Source organism: Nanorana parkeri, unplaced genomic scaffold (assembly GCF_000935625.1).
Source record: "Nanorana parkeri isolate BGI_ZX_2015 unplaced genomic scaffold, ASM93562v1 scaffold1536, whole genome shotgun sequence".
NCBI classification, from domain to species: domain Eukaryota; kingdom Metazoa; phylum Chordata; class Amphibia; order Anura; family Dicroglossidae; genus Nanorana; species Nanorana parkeri.
The window spans coordinates 105348-123481 of NW_017307804.1; the positions used below are offsets into that span (position 1 = coordinate 105348).

An 18134-nucleotide genomic window follows, 5' to 3' on the forward strand; every position below is an offset into this window, starting at 1 on the left:
AGGGGGGTGGCGCCACAGGACCCGCCCCTCACTGTGAAGCCCGTCGGCAGTGCGGGGCCCCGGTGTTCGACCCTGCACTGCCCCATATTGCAGGACCGGACCGCACTGAGACTGTGCGGCCCGGTACCATTTGATCCGCGGACCGGTACCGGGGGTTGGGGAACACTGCTCTACACCATACCCTTCTACACCATACCCTAATACACCATGCCCCTCTACACCATACCCTTCTACCCCATGCCCCTCTACACCATGCCCCTCTACACCATACCCTTCTACACCATGCCCTGCTACACCATACCCTTCTACACCATGCCCTTCTACACCATGCCCTTCTACACCATGCCCTGCTGCACCATACCCTTCTACACCATACCCTTCTACACCATACCCTTCTACACCATGCCCTTCTACACCATGCCCTTCTACACCATGCCCTTCTACACCATACCCTTCTACACCATACCCTTCTACACCATACCCTTCTACACCATGCCCCTCTACACCATACCCTTCTACACCATGCCCTTCTACACCATACCCTTCTACACCATACCCTTCTACACCATACCCTTCTACACCATGCCCCTCTTCACCATGCCACTCTACACCATACCCTTCTACACCATACCCCTCTACACCATACCCTTCTACACCATACCCTTCTACACCATGCCACTCTACACCATACCCTTCTACACCAAACCCTTCTACACCATGTCCAATATGCAGTGCTCCATAACCACTTCTGATTTTGGTGCCCTCCTTCTCCCTTCACACCTTGGGCCCCAGTGTCCCATTCTGTCCCATTTAGTGTTTCTTGATTAACTTATAGCTTCCTGCAACTCCACTTCCACCTGACTACTCTTTGCTTTGCGTTCCCTGATGCTCTTTCTCCTGCTCACCTCAATTACGGAAGTCCCTGTTGATTTGCAGAATTTTCCCCGGTATTCCTCCTCCCCTCTACTCGTGTCCTCATTTGTCCAGTCCCTCCTGTTCTGTTCATCTATCAACTAGCTGGCTGATCTTCCTTCCCCTTCAACCCAATTTGGTGAGTGTTAACTCACTTCGGGACCTGTGTTGATTGGCTGGCTCTTTGTCATTGCTCTACCCTCACCATGTTTCTAACTGTGCCCAGCCCTCTTTGGCTGAATGTATGTTGATGATCTGGCTGTTCCCCACTGTTCCCCACTTCCTTTACGTCACTTCCTGATGTCCCAATCCCTCCAGTAATGAATGTCTAAAGATATGGATCAAAGTAAGAGGTGCAGTAAGAAAACCTGCAAAGTTAGTCTCCGTACTTATCTTATGATAGGTTTCCTTTAAATGCCTAAAGAGGTAAGATAATGGTCATCTAACCCCACTAGTTACCAGGTCAGTAATCAATCTGCCCTGCTGCTAGAATCTCCCAAATGATAGTTATTGTTTCCTGAAATCTGGTTTGTCTACTAGTATGTGACCCCCTACGGGGAACAGCGGAGGGATTGCAGTATTATGGGACTGTTGAGCGTTTTCAATATGAGTGTTTTACTGTTTTTTAGGCCCTCCTTACCATCTTGTCTTGAATTGTATTGTGATTGTAATGTCTTCCTTATATTGTACAGCGCTGTGCACACTGTTGGTGCTATATAAATCCTGTATAATAATAATAAAGCATAGTTTTGAATACTACACTATGAGCCTCTGAGTAAAATCTCCGAGCCTTTCGTGGAGATTGGCAGACTTTTACTGGAGGATTGAGCGGAGTGGATCCTTGATAATGGATCTGTGGCAGTGCGTGGCAATGCCATGTTGTCTTTTGGCAATATAGTCACCCAGGACTCTCAGCCATGGGTGCTGAGCAGTTCCAGAAAGCACAAACGTTTACTGGGAAAGAGCTGGCTTTGCAGTTCTTTCCAGGCTTTCCGGATTTGGCTTGGGTTCCTGGAACTGGGAGATTTCAAAGAGCATTGGGAGGGATGGAATCTCCATTCCTGGGTCCGGACATTAGTGGTGACCAACACAGAGTGGTTGTGCACTTGTGCACAGCCATTATGAAGAGGATGCTCACTAATGTTCAGGGTTCCACCTGGGAGACAGAGGAGGTTTCTGTGCAGGAGTCAGGATTGCTCTACCCTGGAACCAGTCTGTGTCTGCCGGACTGAGGAGCGTATCACCAGTGTGGCAGGAGGTTTGGACACAGCCTGTGTAGGAAAGGTGTTTGGTAAACAGGCAACCTAAAGTCGGTGAGACTTTGAAAGTGTTATTTTGGATCAAGATAAAAACTGTACTTTATGTTTGAAAACCACTGCGAGGGAAAACCGGTGTGGACTTTTGAGTTAATAAAAGTGGGCAAAGAAGCCCTTAAAAAGTGGAAAGCGAGTGGAAGTGTCCTTAATGCGCTACCATTGGAAGCTAAATCTCACAGATCTTATACAGAGTCACAAGCGATGCATGACCACCTTGTGAAAGGAGGCCATGAAGCTCTGATGAGTGCGGATTACACCTGTTATTACACATTTGGTGGATTTTAGAGCACTGGGATATAATACAAGAACTGTGAAAAGGTATATAGAATGTTTTTGCTTCTTGTTATTTGCACTTGTGGACTTGTTGGTGGAATCTCTCAATGCAGAGACTAATGCCGGCCCTACACCTATAGATTAGCTGCAGATTTTCTGTGGTCAGATGGATAAAGTGCAACGGATTCCTCCAACTACGCTAAACTGTGTGGATGGAGGAATCTCCCGCTGGGCCAAGCTTCAGTATCTTGCTAGTCGGCCCCGTTTGCTGTCAAAATACCTGAACAATCTGATTGGATGCAGGCGTATTCAGGTATTTTGAGAGCCAGCGGGGTCGACTAGCAAGATACTGAAGCTTGGTCCAGCGGGAGATTCCTCCATCCGCACAGTGTAGCGCAGATGGAGGAATCTGTTCCACTTTTTCCATCTGACCATAGAAAATCTGCAGATAATCTATAGGTGTATGACCAGCTTTATAACTGTTGAACTTAACACATTGTGTTCAGGATCACGGATTGGATATTGACTATTACAGAATGGTTTTATATGTATATTATTAATTGCGCTAAATATTGTATATTTGATGGTTCTTTGGTGCTGTATTTTGGTTATACACATTTATTGTTGGAAAATTGTTACACTGATATCACGGTTGATCAGACGGTTTTTCTTTATTTGCTTTGTGTGACGTGACGGCTGATGATATTTGGTACACATTGACTCATTTATTGTATAAAACACAGACTTTTTGGGTTGTAATAGCGCAATGCACTTGGTTTATATATATACTCAGACTGTTTTTCATTTTTCTCATTGTCATTTTTCTTCACTATATTCATCTGTATATAATATATTTTTTTCACAGGTACTGTGCACCACAGGATTTCTGCTAGGCACACTTCTTATCAAACCCCAGGATGAATCATGCTAAGAAGAAGGCATTTGAATGTTCTGAATGTGACAAAAGCTTTTCATGTAATTTCCTTCTTGTCATTCACCAGAGGGTTCACACTGGAGAGAGGCCTTTTAAGTGTCCTGAATGTGGTAAAGGCTTTAAATCTAAGGCAACACTTGTCCTCCATCACATGATTCATACAGGAGAGAAGCCATATCAGTGTTCTGAATGTGACAGATGTTTCAGGACCAAGGCAGAGTACAACTTCCACATAAGGAGTCACATAGAAGATAAGGCGTACCAGTGTTCTGAATGTGACAAATGTTTCAGGACCAAGACACAGTGGATCGTCCACCTGAGGACTCACACAGGAGAGAAGCCATATCAGTGTTCTGAATGTGACAGATGTTTCAGGACCAAGGCAGAGTGCACCGTTCACATGAGGGTTCACACAGGAGAGAAGCCATATCAGTGTTCTGAATGTGACAGATGTTTCAGGACCAAGGCAGAGTACACCATTCACATGAGGGCTCACACAGGAGAGAAGCCATATCAGTGTTCTGAATGTGACAGATGTTTCAGGACCAAGGCAGAGTACACCATTCACATGAGGGCTCACACAGGAGAGAAGCCATTCCAGTGTCCTGAATGTGACAAATTTTTCAGGACACAGGTAGAGTGTAAACTCCATATGAGGACTCACACAGGAGAGAAGCCATATCAGTGTTCTGAATGTGACAAATGTTTCAGGACCAAGTCGGAATGCAACAAGCATATGAGGATTTACAATATCCACCAAATAAAGCAGAAGCCACATCCATGTCCTCAATGTGATAAATACTTTTCACATAAGTCCAACCTTGATGCCCACCTGAGAACTCATACTGGAGAGAAGCCATATCAATGTTCTAAATGTAACAAATCATTTAGTATCAAGGGACATTTTATCATTCACCAGATGATTCACACTGGGAAGAAGCCATATCAATGTTCAGAATGTAACAAATCATTTAAAACCAAGGGAGAGCTCACCATTCACCAGATGATTCACTCTGGGAAGAAGCCATATCAGTGTTCTGAATGTGACAAATGTTTTAGATCCCAGTACCTGCTTTCCACCCATAAGAGGGATCATACTGGGGAAAAGCCATATCCATGTTCTGAATGTGGCCAAGGTTTTAAAAGCAAAATAGCTCTCAAACGCCACGTGATGGATCACACAGGACAGAGGCCCTTTTCCTGCTTGGAATGTGGCAAAGGTTTTAAACGCAAAGCACACCTTGAAAGACATGAAAGGAGTCACACTGGAGAGAAACCCTATTCATGCTCTGAATGTAACAAGTCCTATACAAATTCTACAGGGCTCGCTGAACACCAGAAGATTCACACAGGAGAAAAGCCATTTATATGTGAAGAATGTGGCAAGTTTTTTACACATAAAGGAAATCTCAATGCACACAAGAGCATCCACCACACAGGGAAGACCTTCCAATGTTTAGAATGTGACATGTGCTTTGCGCTAGAGGCACAACTTACTCAACACTACATGATTCACACAGGAGAGAAGCCCTATCCATGTACTGAATGTAATGAATGCTTTGGAAACCTTGCAGACTTGTACAAACACCGGAGGACACACTCAGGAAGGAGGGCATATCATTGTCCTGAATGTGATGAATGTTTTAGTAGAAATTCAGAGCTGATCCAACACTGTGAAACCCACCCAGGTGTCAATCCATATTCCTGTCCTGTGTGTCATAAAGGATTGTCCAGCATGCAACAATTGACCCGACACAAGATGAGCCACACGGGAGAAAAGCCATATCCATGTTCTGATTGTGATAAATGTTTTCGAAGCAAGAACGAGTTGAAGATACACCAGGGTAGGAGACACAAAGGAAAGAAGCCATGACCATGTTCTGTGTGGGGTAAAAGGATTGCCCCATCTTACACCAGTTGGCTGAAACAACAGAAAAAGTCATAGTTGCCTTCAGAATACCACAAGAGCAGAAAGCCACAAGAGCTTTTCACAAAAAGATCTCACTAGACATCTCAACACACCCAAATTATGTAAACAGTAGTTCCACACAGGATCAAAATATATTCCAGACTCAAAGATATGTTTATTTTTAGAGAATTAGCTGCTTATCACTATGGAGCAGCACAGGGCTATTTCTAAGGCCCTTATAGAACAAGGGGCACCTCCAGGAACACATATTAAAATGTTGAGGGGCTGGTAGGATACCATGATGGTCAATTTGGATCAAATCTGAATTTGTGACTTTGTCACATTAGGATTACATTATTGAAATAAAGATCAAATGGATTATTAATACTTACAGGGTTACTCACTAAAGGGTGAAGAGTTTGGAGAAGGCAGGAGAAGTGAACAATCTAGGACAACATAGCTGATTTGGAAAAATTCTCCAATTCAGCTCACTTTGCAGTTCCGCTATGTTATCCTAGATTGTTCTCTTCTCCCGCCTTCTCCAAACCCTTCACCCTTTTGTGAATAACCCTGTTAGAGAAAATGGAATATGAATTGGCTATTCAAAAAGAAAATAAATTACACATTAATGTTTCAAAACTGGTTTATGCATAAAATGTATCATCTCAAATTTCAAAAGTGACCCAGGGCATTCAGTAAAGGGCCTGAGTACTCAGTGGAAGACCTGGGGGAAGTTAGTAGAAGACCTTGAGGAACTCTGGAGAAGACTTGGGGGGACTCAGTAGAAGCAAAACAAATGGCAAACGCACTCATCAACTCATAACCAGCTTTAAAGCACATGGAAAGGCTTTATACAGTACAACAGCAAAACGTTTCCCGGCACACTCATCAGCCAGCATGCAAAAAAACCTGCTAAGATTAAAAACAGAGGTTTTAGATACACGTCTTCTGCAGAATATGTGGAAGCCACACTGCCTCGTCAAGGCCCCTCTGTGTAGTGCGGTCCTAACTCTAACCTATGAGAGTCTCCATCTTGGAGCACATGTAGCAAAAGATAAAATTGGGTGCCGGTTCACCAGGAGGCAGCCAGACCCCTTTAAAGGCACAGGGACACACAAGGGACCGCGCACATCACAATAGCAGCTGAGACCCCCAGTGTGTCACTGCACCAAATCAGTCAAGCAAAACAAATGGCAAATGCACTCATAACCAGTAGAAAGCCCGGAACACTCAGTAGAGGACCCGGGCACTCAGTAGAGGACCCGGGCACTCAGTAGAGGACCCGGGCACTCAGTAGAAGACCCAGGGCACTCAGTAGAAGACCCAGGGCACTCAGTAGAATACCTGGGGGAACTCAGCAGAAGACTCGGAACACTGAGTAGGGAACCCAGGGAACTCGGTAGAAGACCCGGGGGAACTCAGTAGAAGACCCAGAACACTCAGTAGAGGACCCGGGGCACTCAGTAGAAAACACGGGGCACTCAGTAGAGGACCCAGGGCACTCAGTAGAAGACCCAGTGTACGCAGTAGAAGAACCCGGAATACCTGCTCTGGGAGACAGGGTTTAGCAATATCTCTGGTGCAGTGATAAGTTCTATGGCCTTGCAGCAGTGGGGTCCTTTATTTGTATTCCACCAGGATTTTATCCATTTGGTGTTTGGAAAAAGAACTCCATGTATAGAAAAAACTTACCATTGCAGTGGGCTACTCCCTACACTGCAAGGCTTAAGTGCACACTTTGTCTAGGGGGCTAAAATAAAGCAGTATTACTCACCTGATCCCCGGCTCCATGCCAGTCAGAGCTCACCTCTCTCGCCTCAGCTCCCTCAGTGTCCTCACGTCTAATTTAGGCCAACGGACCTACATGAGACATAATAAAGTCAGCAGTCCTTAGACTACCTAGACTTAGAGTGAAGTGGAGAAGAGGTTGAGGGGACCAGTCTAGCTGCCTGGAGAGACTGAGGATACGGTGAGTAAAATAGCTTTATTGGAGTCTCCAAGACAAAACAAGCACTGAGCCCTTGCAGTGCAGGGCTATTTCTCTTCATCCAGTCCTGGGATTTACACAGTCGTGACACAGTCCTGCCAGACACAACTGCAATTAATCGACTTTTCTGCATTGCTGTTAAACAATCTAGCCTGGTCATTTCCCTGTCATGGTATTGGCCAGTAAAGGAGCAGCTGAGTGCTTTTTACTAGGGATGCACCGATACTAGTATCGATATCGGTGCCGATTCCGAGTATTTGGGCGAATACTCGTACTCGCCCAAATGCTCTGATGTCTAGCACGACTACTTCCGGTATCAGGAAGCCGGGCAGCGAGTCATTACACGCTGCCCGGTTTCCCGATTGGCCGGAAATCTCCATGCTCTCTCGTCACTTGTGATGAGAGAGCATGGAGCCGACTTCCCGGCCAATCAGGAAGCTTCTTGATTGGTCGGGAAGCTGGCCAATCAGGAAGCTGGCCTCGTGAGGTAAGGTTACCTTACCTTAGTATGTCCAGCCTGTCACCCCTGGAGCTGTCTGGCTCCAGGGGTGATGAGGGAGCATGGAGACGGCCTCCCGGCCAATCAGAATAAAAGGTGTTGCGTCATTACACAGCGCCCGGCTTCCTGATTGGCCGGCCAGACGGCTCCGGCTGGGTACCGGAGGAAGGCCGCGTTCTCGCTGGAGAGGCCCCGGGGGTGACAGGCTGGACATACTAAGGTAAGAGGGGACTTTCTTGTTAATCAGGAAGCCAGGTGGCAAGTCACTACACGTCACCTGGCTTCCTGAATGGGACTTCCGTTACCCGGTAATTGGTATCGGCGAGTACCGAAAAAAAATTATCGGTACTTGTACTCGGTACCAAACTACTGGTATCGGTGCATCCCTACTTTTTACTGTCAGTGAATGTGCACACGGTATACCTAAATGGTTCCTAGTGCTATCAGTAGTAATAGTATTACAAAATTGTTTTCTTACTCTATTTTTTAAACGCATATACAATATAATAAGCCTTAGCTATCCATCATTGGAAATGTTGACTGAAGTTCCCTGCAGACTACACTTCGCTCACTCTACTAAGCCCAGAGTGATTAGCACATATGGAACCATGTCAGCCATTCAAAACCCCCATTCATATGCTAAACCTATCATTAAGACACGTGTCATGGCCGCATTCTTTCATTCTTTTTAATACAATCCAAATCATAAACTTGAGGTCATTTTATATTCTTCACCTGGCAATACATACACGGCTTGAGCTTCGTTTAGTTAAAAACTTCAGGGTCTGTTCACCAGTGGGGAAGCTGGACATTCTGTCACCCAAAGCTCTGAGTTGCCCCCCCCCCCCAGGGAGAAGTTCCCCATCCACACACTCAGTGGCACCCGTCCTAAGTGGCACCAAGGCACATGACCCCCAACCCCCCAGCTTCGGCCCTGGTGGCAACACACGCTCAATACATTAGTACGATGGTGGTGCCATTCGTTTAGAATTGCACTCCAACCCATCTGCTGATGGATATGCTCTTGTGATTTGTGATGCCAAAAAATATTGCATATGGATATCCATCAGCAGGTGCATTGGGGTGCAATTCAGAATGACTGAACATACAGTATGTGTAAATATATGTTTGTATATGTTTTACATATGTGTAAAAATAAGTACAAGGTACAGTGGTGGGACTACCAGGGCCGCAGAGATCGCAGCTACGACTGGGCCCTGCAGTTCCGCCACTTAGGGGGGGCCCAGGACAGGAGGAAGGGGCCCCTGGTAATCGCTGATAACTAGGATATTTAATATCCCGGTAACTGCTAATGTCAGTACCGGGGCCTCTTCCTCCTGGCCTGGGCCCTTTGTGCTTCACGCTGCTCCCCTCACCTTGTTCCAGGCGCAGAGTGAAGTATGATCCAGCCGTCGCAGCAGCCAATGAGTGGGAAGCGGGTTATCCCTGCCTCCTCATTGCACAGAACTGCTGCCGACCATAGAACTGCCTGTGTTCTATCGAAAGCTCCAACTCCCTGGGTATGAGAAGCCTCCTGTGAACATGAAGGGGGAGATATAGGGAGCTGGGAATATGAAGGGGACATGGGAGAGGAGAGTGTGGGGTCAGGGAGCGGAAAGCTGGGGACGTGAAGTAGGAGATGAGGAGAAGCTGGGGACATGGAAGAGGAGAGTGTGTGGTCAGGGAGAGGAGAGCTGGGGTTATGAAGGAGGAGGTAATGGGGACATGAATGGGGAGCTGGAGGCATGGAAGAGAAAAGTGTTTGTTTGTTTTTTGTCTAAAATGTATTTTTATTTTATTTTTTTAAATAAATGTATTCAATTGTTTTCTTCTGGGGGGGGCTTCATGGATTCTTGCACCGGGGCCCTGAGGTCACTAGTTACGCCTCTGACAAGGTATGATCAGTTACTGAAGTGCTGCTGCAGATCTTTTTGTTATTCCCAATGAGATGAGCCAGGGAGAAGAAAAGATAGAGACAGCAGCATGGAGGGAGGTGAGAAAGGAGGCGGGGATGGAGCTGCGGGGACCGGCGGGAGTTGCTGCGCCTGCGCCACTATTCATGAACATGCAGCGGCTCCTACAAGGCACTGTCACGCAATGGGAGAAGAGAAGAGTGGGCAGGATCCCAACAATATCAGCACGGAGCCACAGTATATTGAATTGTAAGCTTCTGGTGCCTTTTTGATTACAAGAGTACATTGCAAAATATACTCCTGTGTCATTAGTAAACATAATGCCCAGAAAGGTGTGCCCCATAGTTCTCGTTTAAAATTAAAGGTAATTGACCGTATCCCCAAGGCCCCGTTCACATTGAGCGATTTATCGCGCGGTAATTCCCGCGATATCGTGGCAATTTACCGCGCGATATCGCTCTCCAATGCTTCTCAATGGGGCAAAGGGTCCCGCTGTCGCGGGTCGTGTGTCGCTACAGCAAGACCCTTTTTGGAGCGGATTTAGCCGTGATTCAAGCTTGCTCAATGCAAGCATTTGCAGGATATCGTGCGACAAATCGCGCGATATCGCGCAAAATGCAAATCGTGCAACAAACGCGCGATTTGCGAACCGCTAAATGTGAACGGGGCCTAAGAGTAGGAGACGGGTAACAGAGAAATGGCTTTGAAACAGATAAATGGTACAGTGGATCCATTGTTTGATGGGGACTTCATTCAGATTTCAGTTTAGATGTGTTTTTGTTAGATATTCCGAGTTTTTGTGATTTCTTTGTTTATAGAAGAGAATGGAAGAAAAGTAAAAAAAAGGAAAAGGGATATATCTTCTTTGAAGGATCGTTATTTCCTGCATGGCGGATTCCTTATATATTAACTGTTGAAGAAATTGATCACAATTTGTCACCAATTATGTTTGATTTCTGGTTCCTGATTACGTGGGTGGATATATATTCCGTTACAATTAAGTCTGTGTTTTTCCAGCCTGAGGAAGGGCTTGTTGCTCGAAACTGTCGCATTTTATGGAAACACTGCTTCTATTTTTGAATAAATATACTTTGAAGTGCTGCTTTGGACTTTTTATTATGTGTGTATATACTGTATATATTTTTTTTTATTTTATATATTTATTCATACTGTTTCTATGAAGATAGACAGATGAATAGCTGGGTAAACACAATTAGGCCAAGCTGAACATGAGGCGTATAAGCATACAGGTAACCTTGCAATAGGATAGAGTCCAGATTAGTCTGGAAAGAATTGGAGTCCACATTTCTAATGATGGATGGCTCAGGATTGTTTTTTTTATTATCTTTAATTATTCATATGTAAACATTACACCCCCCTGACCCATGCACTCTGTGTGTTATGAACGTCTGACCTCTGCTCTCCATGCATCACACATTCCTGGTCCTTGCCTTCCATGTGTTGCACATTCCTGTCCCCTGCACTCGATGCATTATGCACTCCTTAGTCATGCACTCCATGTGTTAGGTACCCTGCATTCTATGCATTATGCACACTTGACCCCCACAATCTGTGTGTTAAGTACTTCTGACTCCTACCCTCCATGCATCACACACTCCTGACCTCTACCTTCCCTGTGTTACACACTACTGACCCCTGCACTCTATGCATCACACACTCCTGACCCTTGCCTTGCATGTGTTACACACTCCTGACCCCTGCATTTCTTATAGTACACATGGATGATTCCTGCAGTCCATGTTTTATTAACTCCTGACCTCTGCACTCCATGCGTTACCCCCTCCTGACCCCTACACTCTATAAGTCATGCATTCCTGACCCATGCGCTCTGTGCGTTAGGCACTCTTGACCCATAGCAGAGTAGGCCTAGGGTTTATTTAACTATACTCTCTCAGTCACTTCCACTGTTACTGCAATTTGTCCGGACCCACAATTTTCCACATTCCGACGTTTTTGCAACACGTGCCACATTACACCGATCAACCATAACGTTATGATCATCTGCATAATATTGAGTAGGTCCCCCTCTTCTTGGCCCGCTGAGCCATGGACTCCACTAGACCTCTGAATGTATGCTGTGATACCTGACACCAAGACGTCAGCAGCAGATCCTTTAAGACCTGTAAATTGTAAGGTGCGGTCTCCATGGATCGGACTTGTTTTTCTAGCACATCCCACAGATGATCGATTGGATTGAGATCTGGAGAATTTGGGGGGCCAAGTGAACACCTCATAAATGTTGCTATGTTCCTCAAACCATTCTTCAACCACTTTTGCAGTGTGACAGGGCGCATTATCCTGATGAAAGAGGCCACTGCCATCGGGTAATACCATTTGCAAGAAGGGGTTTCCCAGCAGAACATTGCCCAAAGCATCACACTTCCTCCGCCAGCTCACCCTCTTACCATAGTGCATCCTGATGCCATCTCTTTCCCAGCTAAGCAACACAAACAGACCCGGCCATCCACATGATGTACAAGAAAACTTGATTCATCAGACCAGGCCACCTTCCTTCATTGCTCCAAGGTCCAGTTCCGATGCTCATCTGTCGGCTCTTTTGGCAGTGGACAGTGTTCAGACCTTTATATCTGAACCAGCGTGAACTTTTTCATCAATTTGATCTCATTAGCTCTTCTATTGAATTGGAATACATGAGCCATCCTTCTTTCCCCACATGCATCATTGAGGCTTGGCCACCCATGACCCTGTCGCCAGTTCACCAGTTTTCCTTTTTCTTCCATGGACCACTTTTGGTCGGTCTTGACCACTGCAGACCGGGAACATCTCACAAACGCTGCAGTTTTGGAGTTGCCCTGACAGTCATCTAGCCAAATCCCTACACTTACCCATTTTTTCTGCTAACAACACATCAACTTCAGGGACAAAATGTTCACTTGCTGCCTAATATATCCCCCAATTCCAGGTGCCATTGTCATATATCCCCCCCACTTCAAGGTGCCATTGTCATGTATCCCCCCCACTTCCCGGTGCCATTGTTATATACCCCCCCACTTCCAAGTGCCCTTGTAATATATCCCGCCCACTTCCAGGTGTCATTGTAATATACCCCCCCACTTCCAGGTGCCATTGTAATATATCCCCCCCACTTCCAGGGGCCATTGTTATATATCCTGCCCACTTCCAGGTGCCATTGTAACCAGATCAAATCAATGGTAATCACTTCACCTGTCAGTGGTCATAATGTTATATCTGATCTGTGTGTTTCTTTGCCCAGACATTTTGTTTTTATATCTTAAATATCTGCCTCTTGTTCTCTTGGCCAGTTGTTTCAGAATGTGCTAAATACGGGGACACTTTATGGTGTTTTTGACACAAATACAAGAATAAAAGACATCTTACTGGTCTTTGCCTGCTCCATACAAAAATTCCACCAATACCGTGTGATACAAAACATTCCAGTGCTTTATTTGTACAACATTACATGAACATCACATGAACATTGAGGGCTAGTTTACACCAGCCACAGTGCGTTTTGGCCCGATTGGGGCCGGAACGCACTGGATCCCATTGCGGCCGGCTCGCTTTGTGTTGGGGCAGGAGGGGTGTAGGTGCTTTGAACTCAAAAGGCACTGCAGCCACGCCATCCGGCCGCAGTGCGATCGGCCACACGGGAACGCGTAGCACATCAATGCCTGCGTTCCGGTCCGGTGAGAAAAAAATTGCAGCATTTTTTCTGACCTGACCAGAACACAGGCATTGTGCCACGCGTACCCGTGCAGCCGAACGCACTGATGCCGGAGGGCGTGGCTGTGATGCCCCAACACTAGCCCTTAATCAACTTATTTTAAGTATGACTAGAATGGTGTGTAGAATTTAACATAGAGTATATGTGAAGCACTTCAAAAAATATCTAAAAAATGTTCTTTCCTGTGTGAATCTTCTGGTGTCTAGTAAAATGTAGCTTTGGAAAGACATTCTTGTCACATTCCAAACATCTAGAAATTGGTTTGTCTCATGTGTGGACTGTTTAGTGTTCAGAAGCTTTGAAACATTTTTACGGGACTTGTTACATTTAGTATGAATAGAGTCTTTCTCCTGCATGACTCTGACTGCGTTTTCCTAGATGATCTTTGTGTATAACGCTTTGATTGTGTTTCCATCAGGAACCTCTCCAAACATCTAAATGTCTTCTCTCCTGTGTGAATCTCCTCGTGTCCATTTAACACTCTCCAAACATCTAAATGTCTTCTCTCCTGGGTTGATCTTCTGGTGTCTGTTTAAGGCTCTCCAAACATCTCATTGGCTTCAATCTTGTGTGAATCCTCTGGTGTTGGGTCAGAGCTTCCTTGGTTTTAAAACATTTACCACATTCCAAGCACTGATATGGCATCTCGTCCGTGTGAATCCTCTGGTGTAGAATCAGATGTGCCTTCCTTCTAAAACATTTACCACATTCCAAGCACTGATATGGCATCTCGTCCGTGTGAATCCTCTGGTGTAGAATCAGATGTGCCTTCCTTCTAAAACATTTACCACATTCAGAACAAGGATATGGCTTCTCTCCTGTGTGAATCATTTGGTGTTCGATCATCTTTGAATGTCTCGAAAAACATTTACCGCATTCAGAACACGGGTATGGTTTCTCCCCCGTGTGAATCTTCTGGTGTTTCGTCAGGTTTCCCCTTTCTGCGAAGCACATATCGCATTCAGAACATCTGTACGGCTTCTCTCCGGTGTGAATCCTCATGTGTTGGATTAGATTTTTCTTTTCTGGGAATTCTTTATCACATTCTGAACATCTAAATGGCTTCTCTCCTGTGTGAGACCTCTTGTGGACTTCGAGGTGTGACTTGTATACAAAGCATTTATCACATTCAGAGCACGGCCATATGTTCTTTCCCGTGTGAATCTTCTGGTGTTGAGTCAGATGTATCTTCCTTCTAAAACATTTCTCACATTCAGAACAAGGATATTGCTTCTCTTCAGTGTGAATTTTCTGGTGAGTGGTAAGTTTTGACTTCAAAATGAAACTTTTACCGCATTCAGAGCAGTCATATGTCTTCTTAGTTTGACTCATTTTGGGGTTTGATAAGAAGCGTGCCTAGAGGAAATCCCGTAAGGTACACCACCTGTTATAAAAATAATAAATATGCATATAGTAAGCATAAGTCACATAGAGTTAAAAAAAAAGCAGCAGGAATAAATCTTCTGGAACAGTCAGTAAGGATGGAGGACTTATTTTCTGTGCTGTGTTACATCCTGTGGTGTGCTTTATAAAACATATCTCATCTAAAGAGGATTAAATCAAGGATAAGGCAACTACCACATATATATATTTAATAAAGGTTATGTTTACATGGGTATCAATGTGACAGATGCCTTATACATATAATTATCCCTTCTTAACCCACATATAACTCCTCCACTTAAACTACAGTCTCCCCCGTATGTAGTTACCAAGACCAACCTCTCCCAACAAAACATGAAAGTTCTCCCTGGCTCTATATTCCATCCAACCCGACCAAACTCTAGAATGTTCCTCTAGTCCATCAGTATCTTCCACCACCAACTTCTCCATTTTCATCATGTCATCCTGTTAGAATTTTAGACACTTATATTTTACAAGTGTCTTGAGGTGATTGTATAAGAAACTTGCTGAAACGGCCAGTTAGTCCAAAAATAAGTGTGACTTTATTTAGTTCTATAAAGTCATCAAACAACACTGAAATGTTATAAAGCATACAAAAATAGGTATATAGATAATAGTCCAATATCAAATGAATAAAGGAAAAGTATTTGTAAAATGTAGCAAAGTATGTAAAATAGTGATGTTCGTCTTCGTGTGATGAGATTGTATCTGTATATGTGTATCTCTTGTAGTTTCTTTGTAAGAGCGCGTGTGTGTGTGAGTCTGAGTGTGCGTTCGACCCCGTTCACATGTAGCGACATACCTTTGCAGCGGCCGGGATAGCGCGACTTTCGGGGCGACGTTCCAGCGATGATCCAGCGACAGTAGCGCGACCTTCTCCGTCGGGCTCCATAGAAAAAAAGCAAAATCCGCGGGAAAAAAGGGCCCGGTAGAAGCGACTTGCGACCGCGACGAGCGACGCGTGACATGGAGTTAAGACAGCTCCATTGAATAGCATTGGCCGTCGACTTCTCGCGATATCGCACGGCAAAAATGTGCGATATCGCGGCGGGAATCGCGCGATAAGTCGCTACATGTGAACGGGGCCTCGATATGTGTCGATATGTGTGAGTGACCCTTAAGGAAGGCCCTGCCCCCTCGTGTATCCCGAACTCAATGGATATAGCACAGCCATTGTATTCACTTACAAACATCTGTTACCAATCTCTGCATGTCATTTAACTGAAACATTCCGTACCTGTCCATCATTGAATATAAACATATATAGATTGACAGTTAAGATCCCAAGAAATATTACAATAAACAGAATATGGCTTACATAGAAGTATCAATTACATATGCAGCCTAATTATCCATCCTCTGGACCTAGGACCTTTCTTGACCTTTTCCATGACCTTTCTAAACTTCTCAGGCTCAAGAGGAGTAGACACATCTGGAAGTAATCAATAACAAAAGCTCTCTGTCACACATTTAACTTGGAATATTTAGGGCCTATTTGAATAAATGAAATATATAACTATTTATCATATTGTACATGATAAATATGATATTAAAGATTTAACACATCCATAACACTTAGCCAATTTTCTAATGTAGGGGCCACTGTTGATTTCCACTTGCGAGATATACACACTCTGGCTGCTGATAGACAAAACGGAAGGGCATCTTTTTTACATTTCCTAATAGATCCTGGCAGAAGTGATAGGAGAGCGACATATAAGACAGGATCTACTGAGGTGGATTGGATAGAGCTATATATCCTAAACACATTTGTCCAAAAGGGACGTATTCGGTCATAGCTCCACCATGTGTGTGAATACACTATGGGGTCTATTCACGAAGCTGCCGTGGGCAGCCGAGTGAATGACCGATCTAATTGCCTAAAGTATTGGGACGCTTTTCTTTACACGCACATGAACTTTAATAACATCCCAGTCTTAGTCCGTAGGGTTCAATTGCGAGTTGGCACACCCTTTGCAGTTATAACAGTTTCAACTCTTCTGGGAAGGCTGTCCAGGTGTTCTATGGGGTTGAGGTCAGGACTCTGTGCAGGCCAGTCAAGTCCCTCCACCCCAAACTCCCTCATCCATGTCTTTATGGACCTTGCTTTGTGCACTGGTGCGCAGTCATGTTGGAACAGGAAGGGGCCATCCCCAAACTGTTCCCACAAAGTTGGGAGCATGAAATTGTCCAAAATGTCTTGGTGTGCTGATGCCTTAAGAGTTCCCTTCACTGGAACTAAGGGGCCAAGCCCAACCCCTGAAAAACAACCCCACATCATCATAATCCCCCTCCACCAAACTTTACACTTGGCACAATGCAGTCAGACAAGTACCGTTCTCATGGCAACCACCAAACCCAGACACGTCCATCGGATTGCCAGACAGAGAAGCGTGATTGGTCACTCCAGAGAACACGTCTCCACTTCTCTAGAGTCCAGTGGTGCCGCGCTTTACACCGCGGCATCCCACGCTTTGCATTGCACTTGGTGATGTAAGGATTGGATGCAGCTGCTCGGCCATGGAAACCCATTCCATGAAGCTCTCTACGCACTGTTGTTGTGCCAATCTGAAGGCCACACGAAGTTTGGAGGTCTGTAACTATTGACTCTGCAGACAGTTGGTGACTTCTGCGCACTGTGCGCCTTTTACATACAAGTGAGTGGGCGGCTGCAGAGTTTAGCAGTATGCTGCTAAAAAAAAGTGTGTGTGTGTCCCTCCCTCTGCTGCCCCGGTTACCTCCACCATCAGCTTCTATGGGTTCAATAGGTGACATTAGAGGTCTAATAGACCTCACCTTTGGGCAAGACCTATTTGAAGGGCCCAATCATACCACTGCAGTGCATAGTTTACATGGTAGTTTACATGGTAGCTTACGACTAATGCATGCTACTGTGAAATGCACCAACTGTGCGTTGCAGTGAGTCAGGTTCGTTGTGTTGTTATTCATTTGTATGACACCCCAATGCACCTCCCGGCTGCAATGTGCTCCACCATACAGCAACACGCGGTTCCACAATGTATGCACTAGTTTTTTTCACCGCACCATAATATACGATATTGCATATACCGCGCACTGCAATGCGTTTCACCCCACTGCAGCTGGGAGGTGTGTTGGAGTGCCATTCAAATGAATGGCAACACAACACACCTACTGCATGGTAACACACCATAGCTGCGTTTTGCAGCAGCGACCGTTAATTGCACGCTACAAGCACTTAGGCTTTACAATTTTGGAATATTAAATATTCAATATTGAAA

General features: G+C 45.1%; 1 protein-coding gene across 1 annotated transcript in view; it reads right to left on the bottom strand.

Moving 5' to 3' along the window:
- LOC108798687 (zinc finger protein 850-like) overlaps positions 1-14849 on the bottom strand; it is a 38260-nt gene extending 23411 nt beyond the window's left edge. The window contains exon 1 of the mRNA XM_018570459.1: positions 14155-14849. Within this exon, the coding sequence (XP_018425961.1) occupies positions 14155-14802 (648 nt within the window). The 5' untranslated portion in view covers positions 14803-14849. The remainder of the gene's footprint in view (positions 1-14154) is intronic.
- Positions 14850-18134: the final 3285 nt, after the last annotated feature.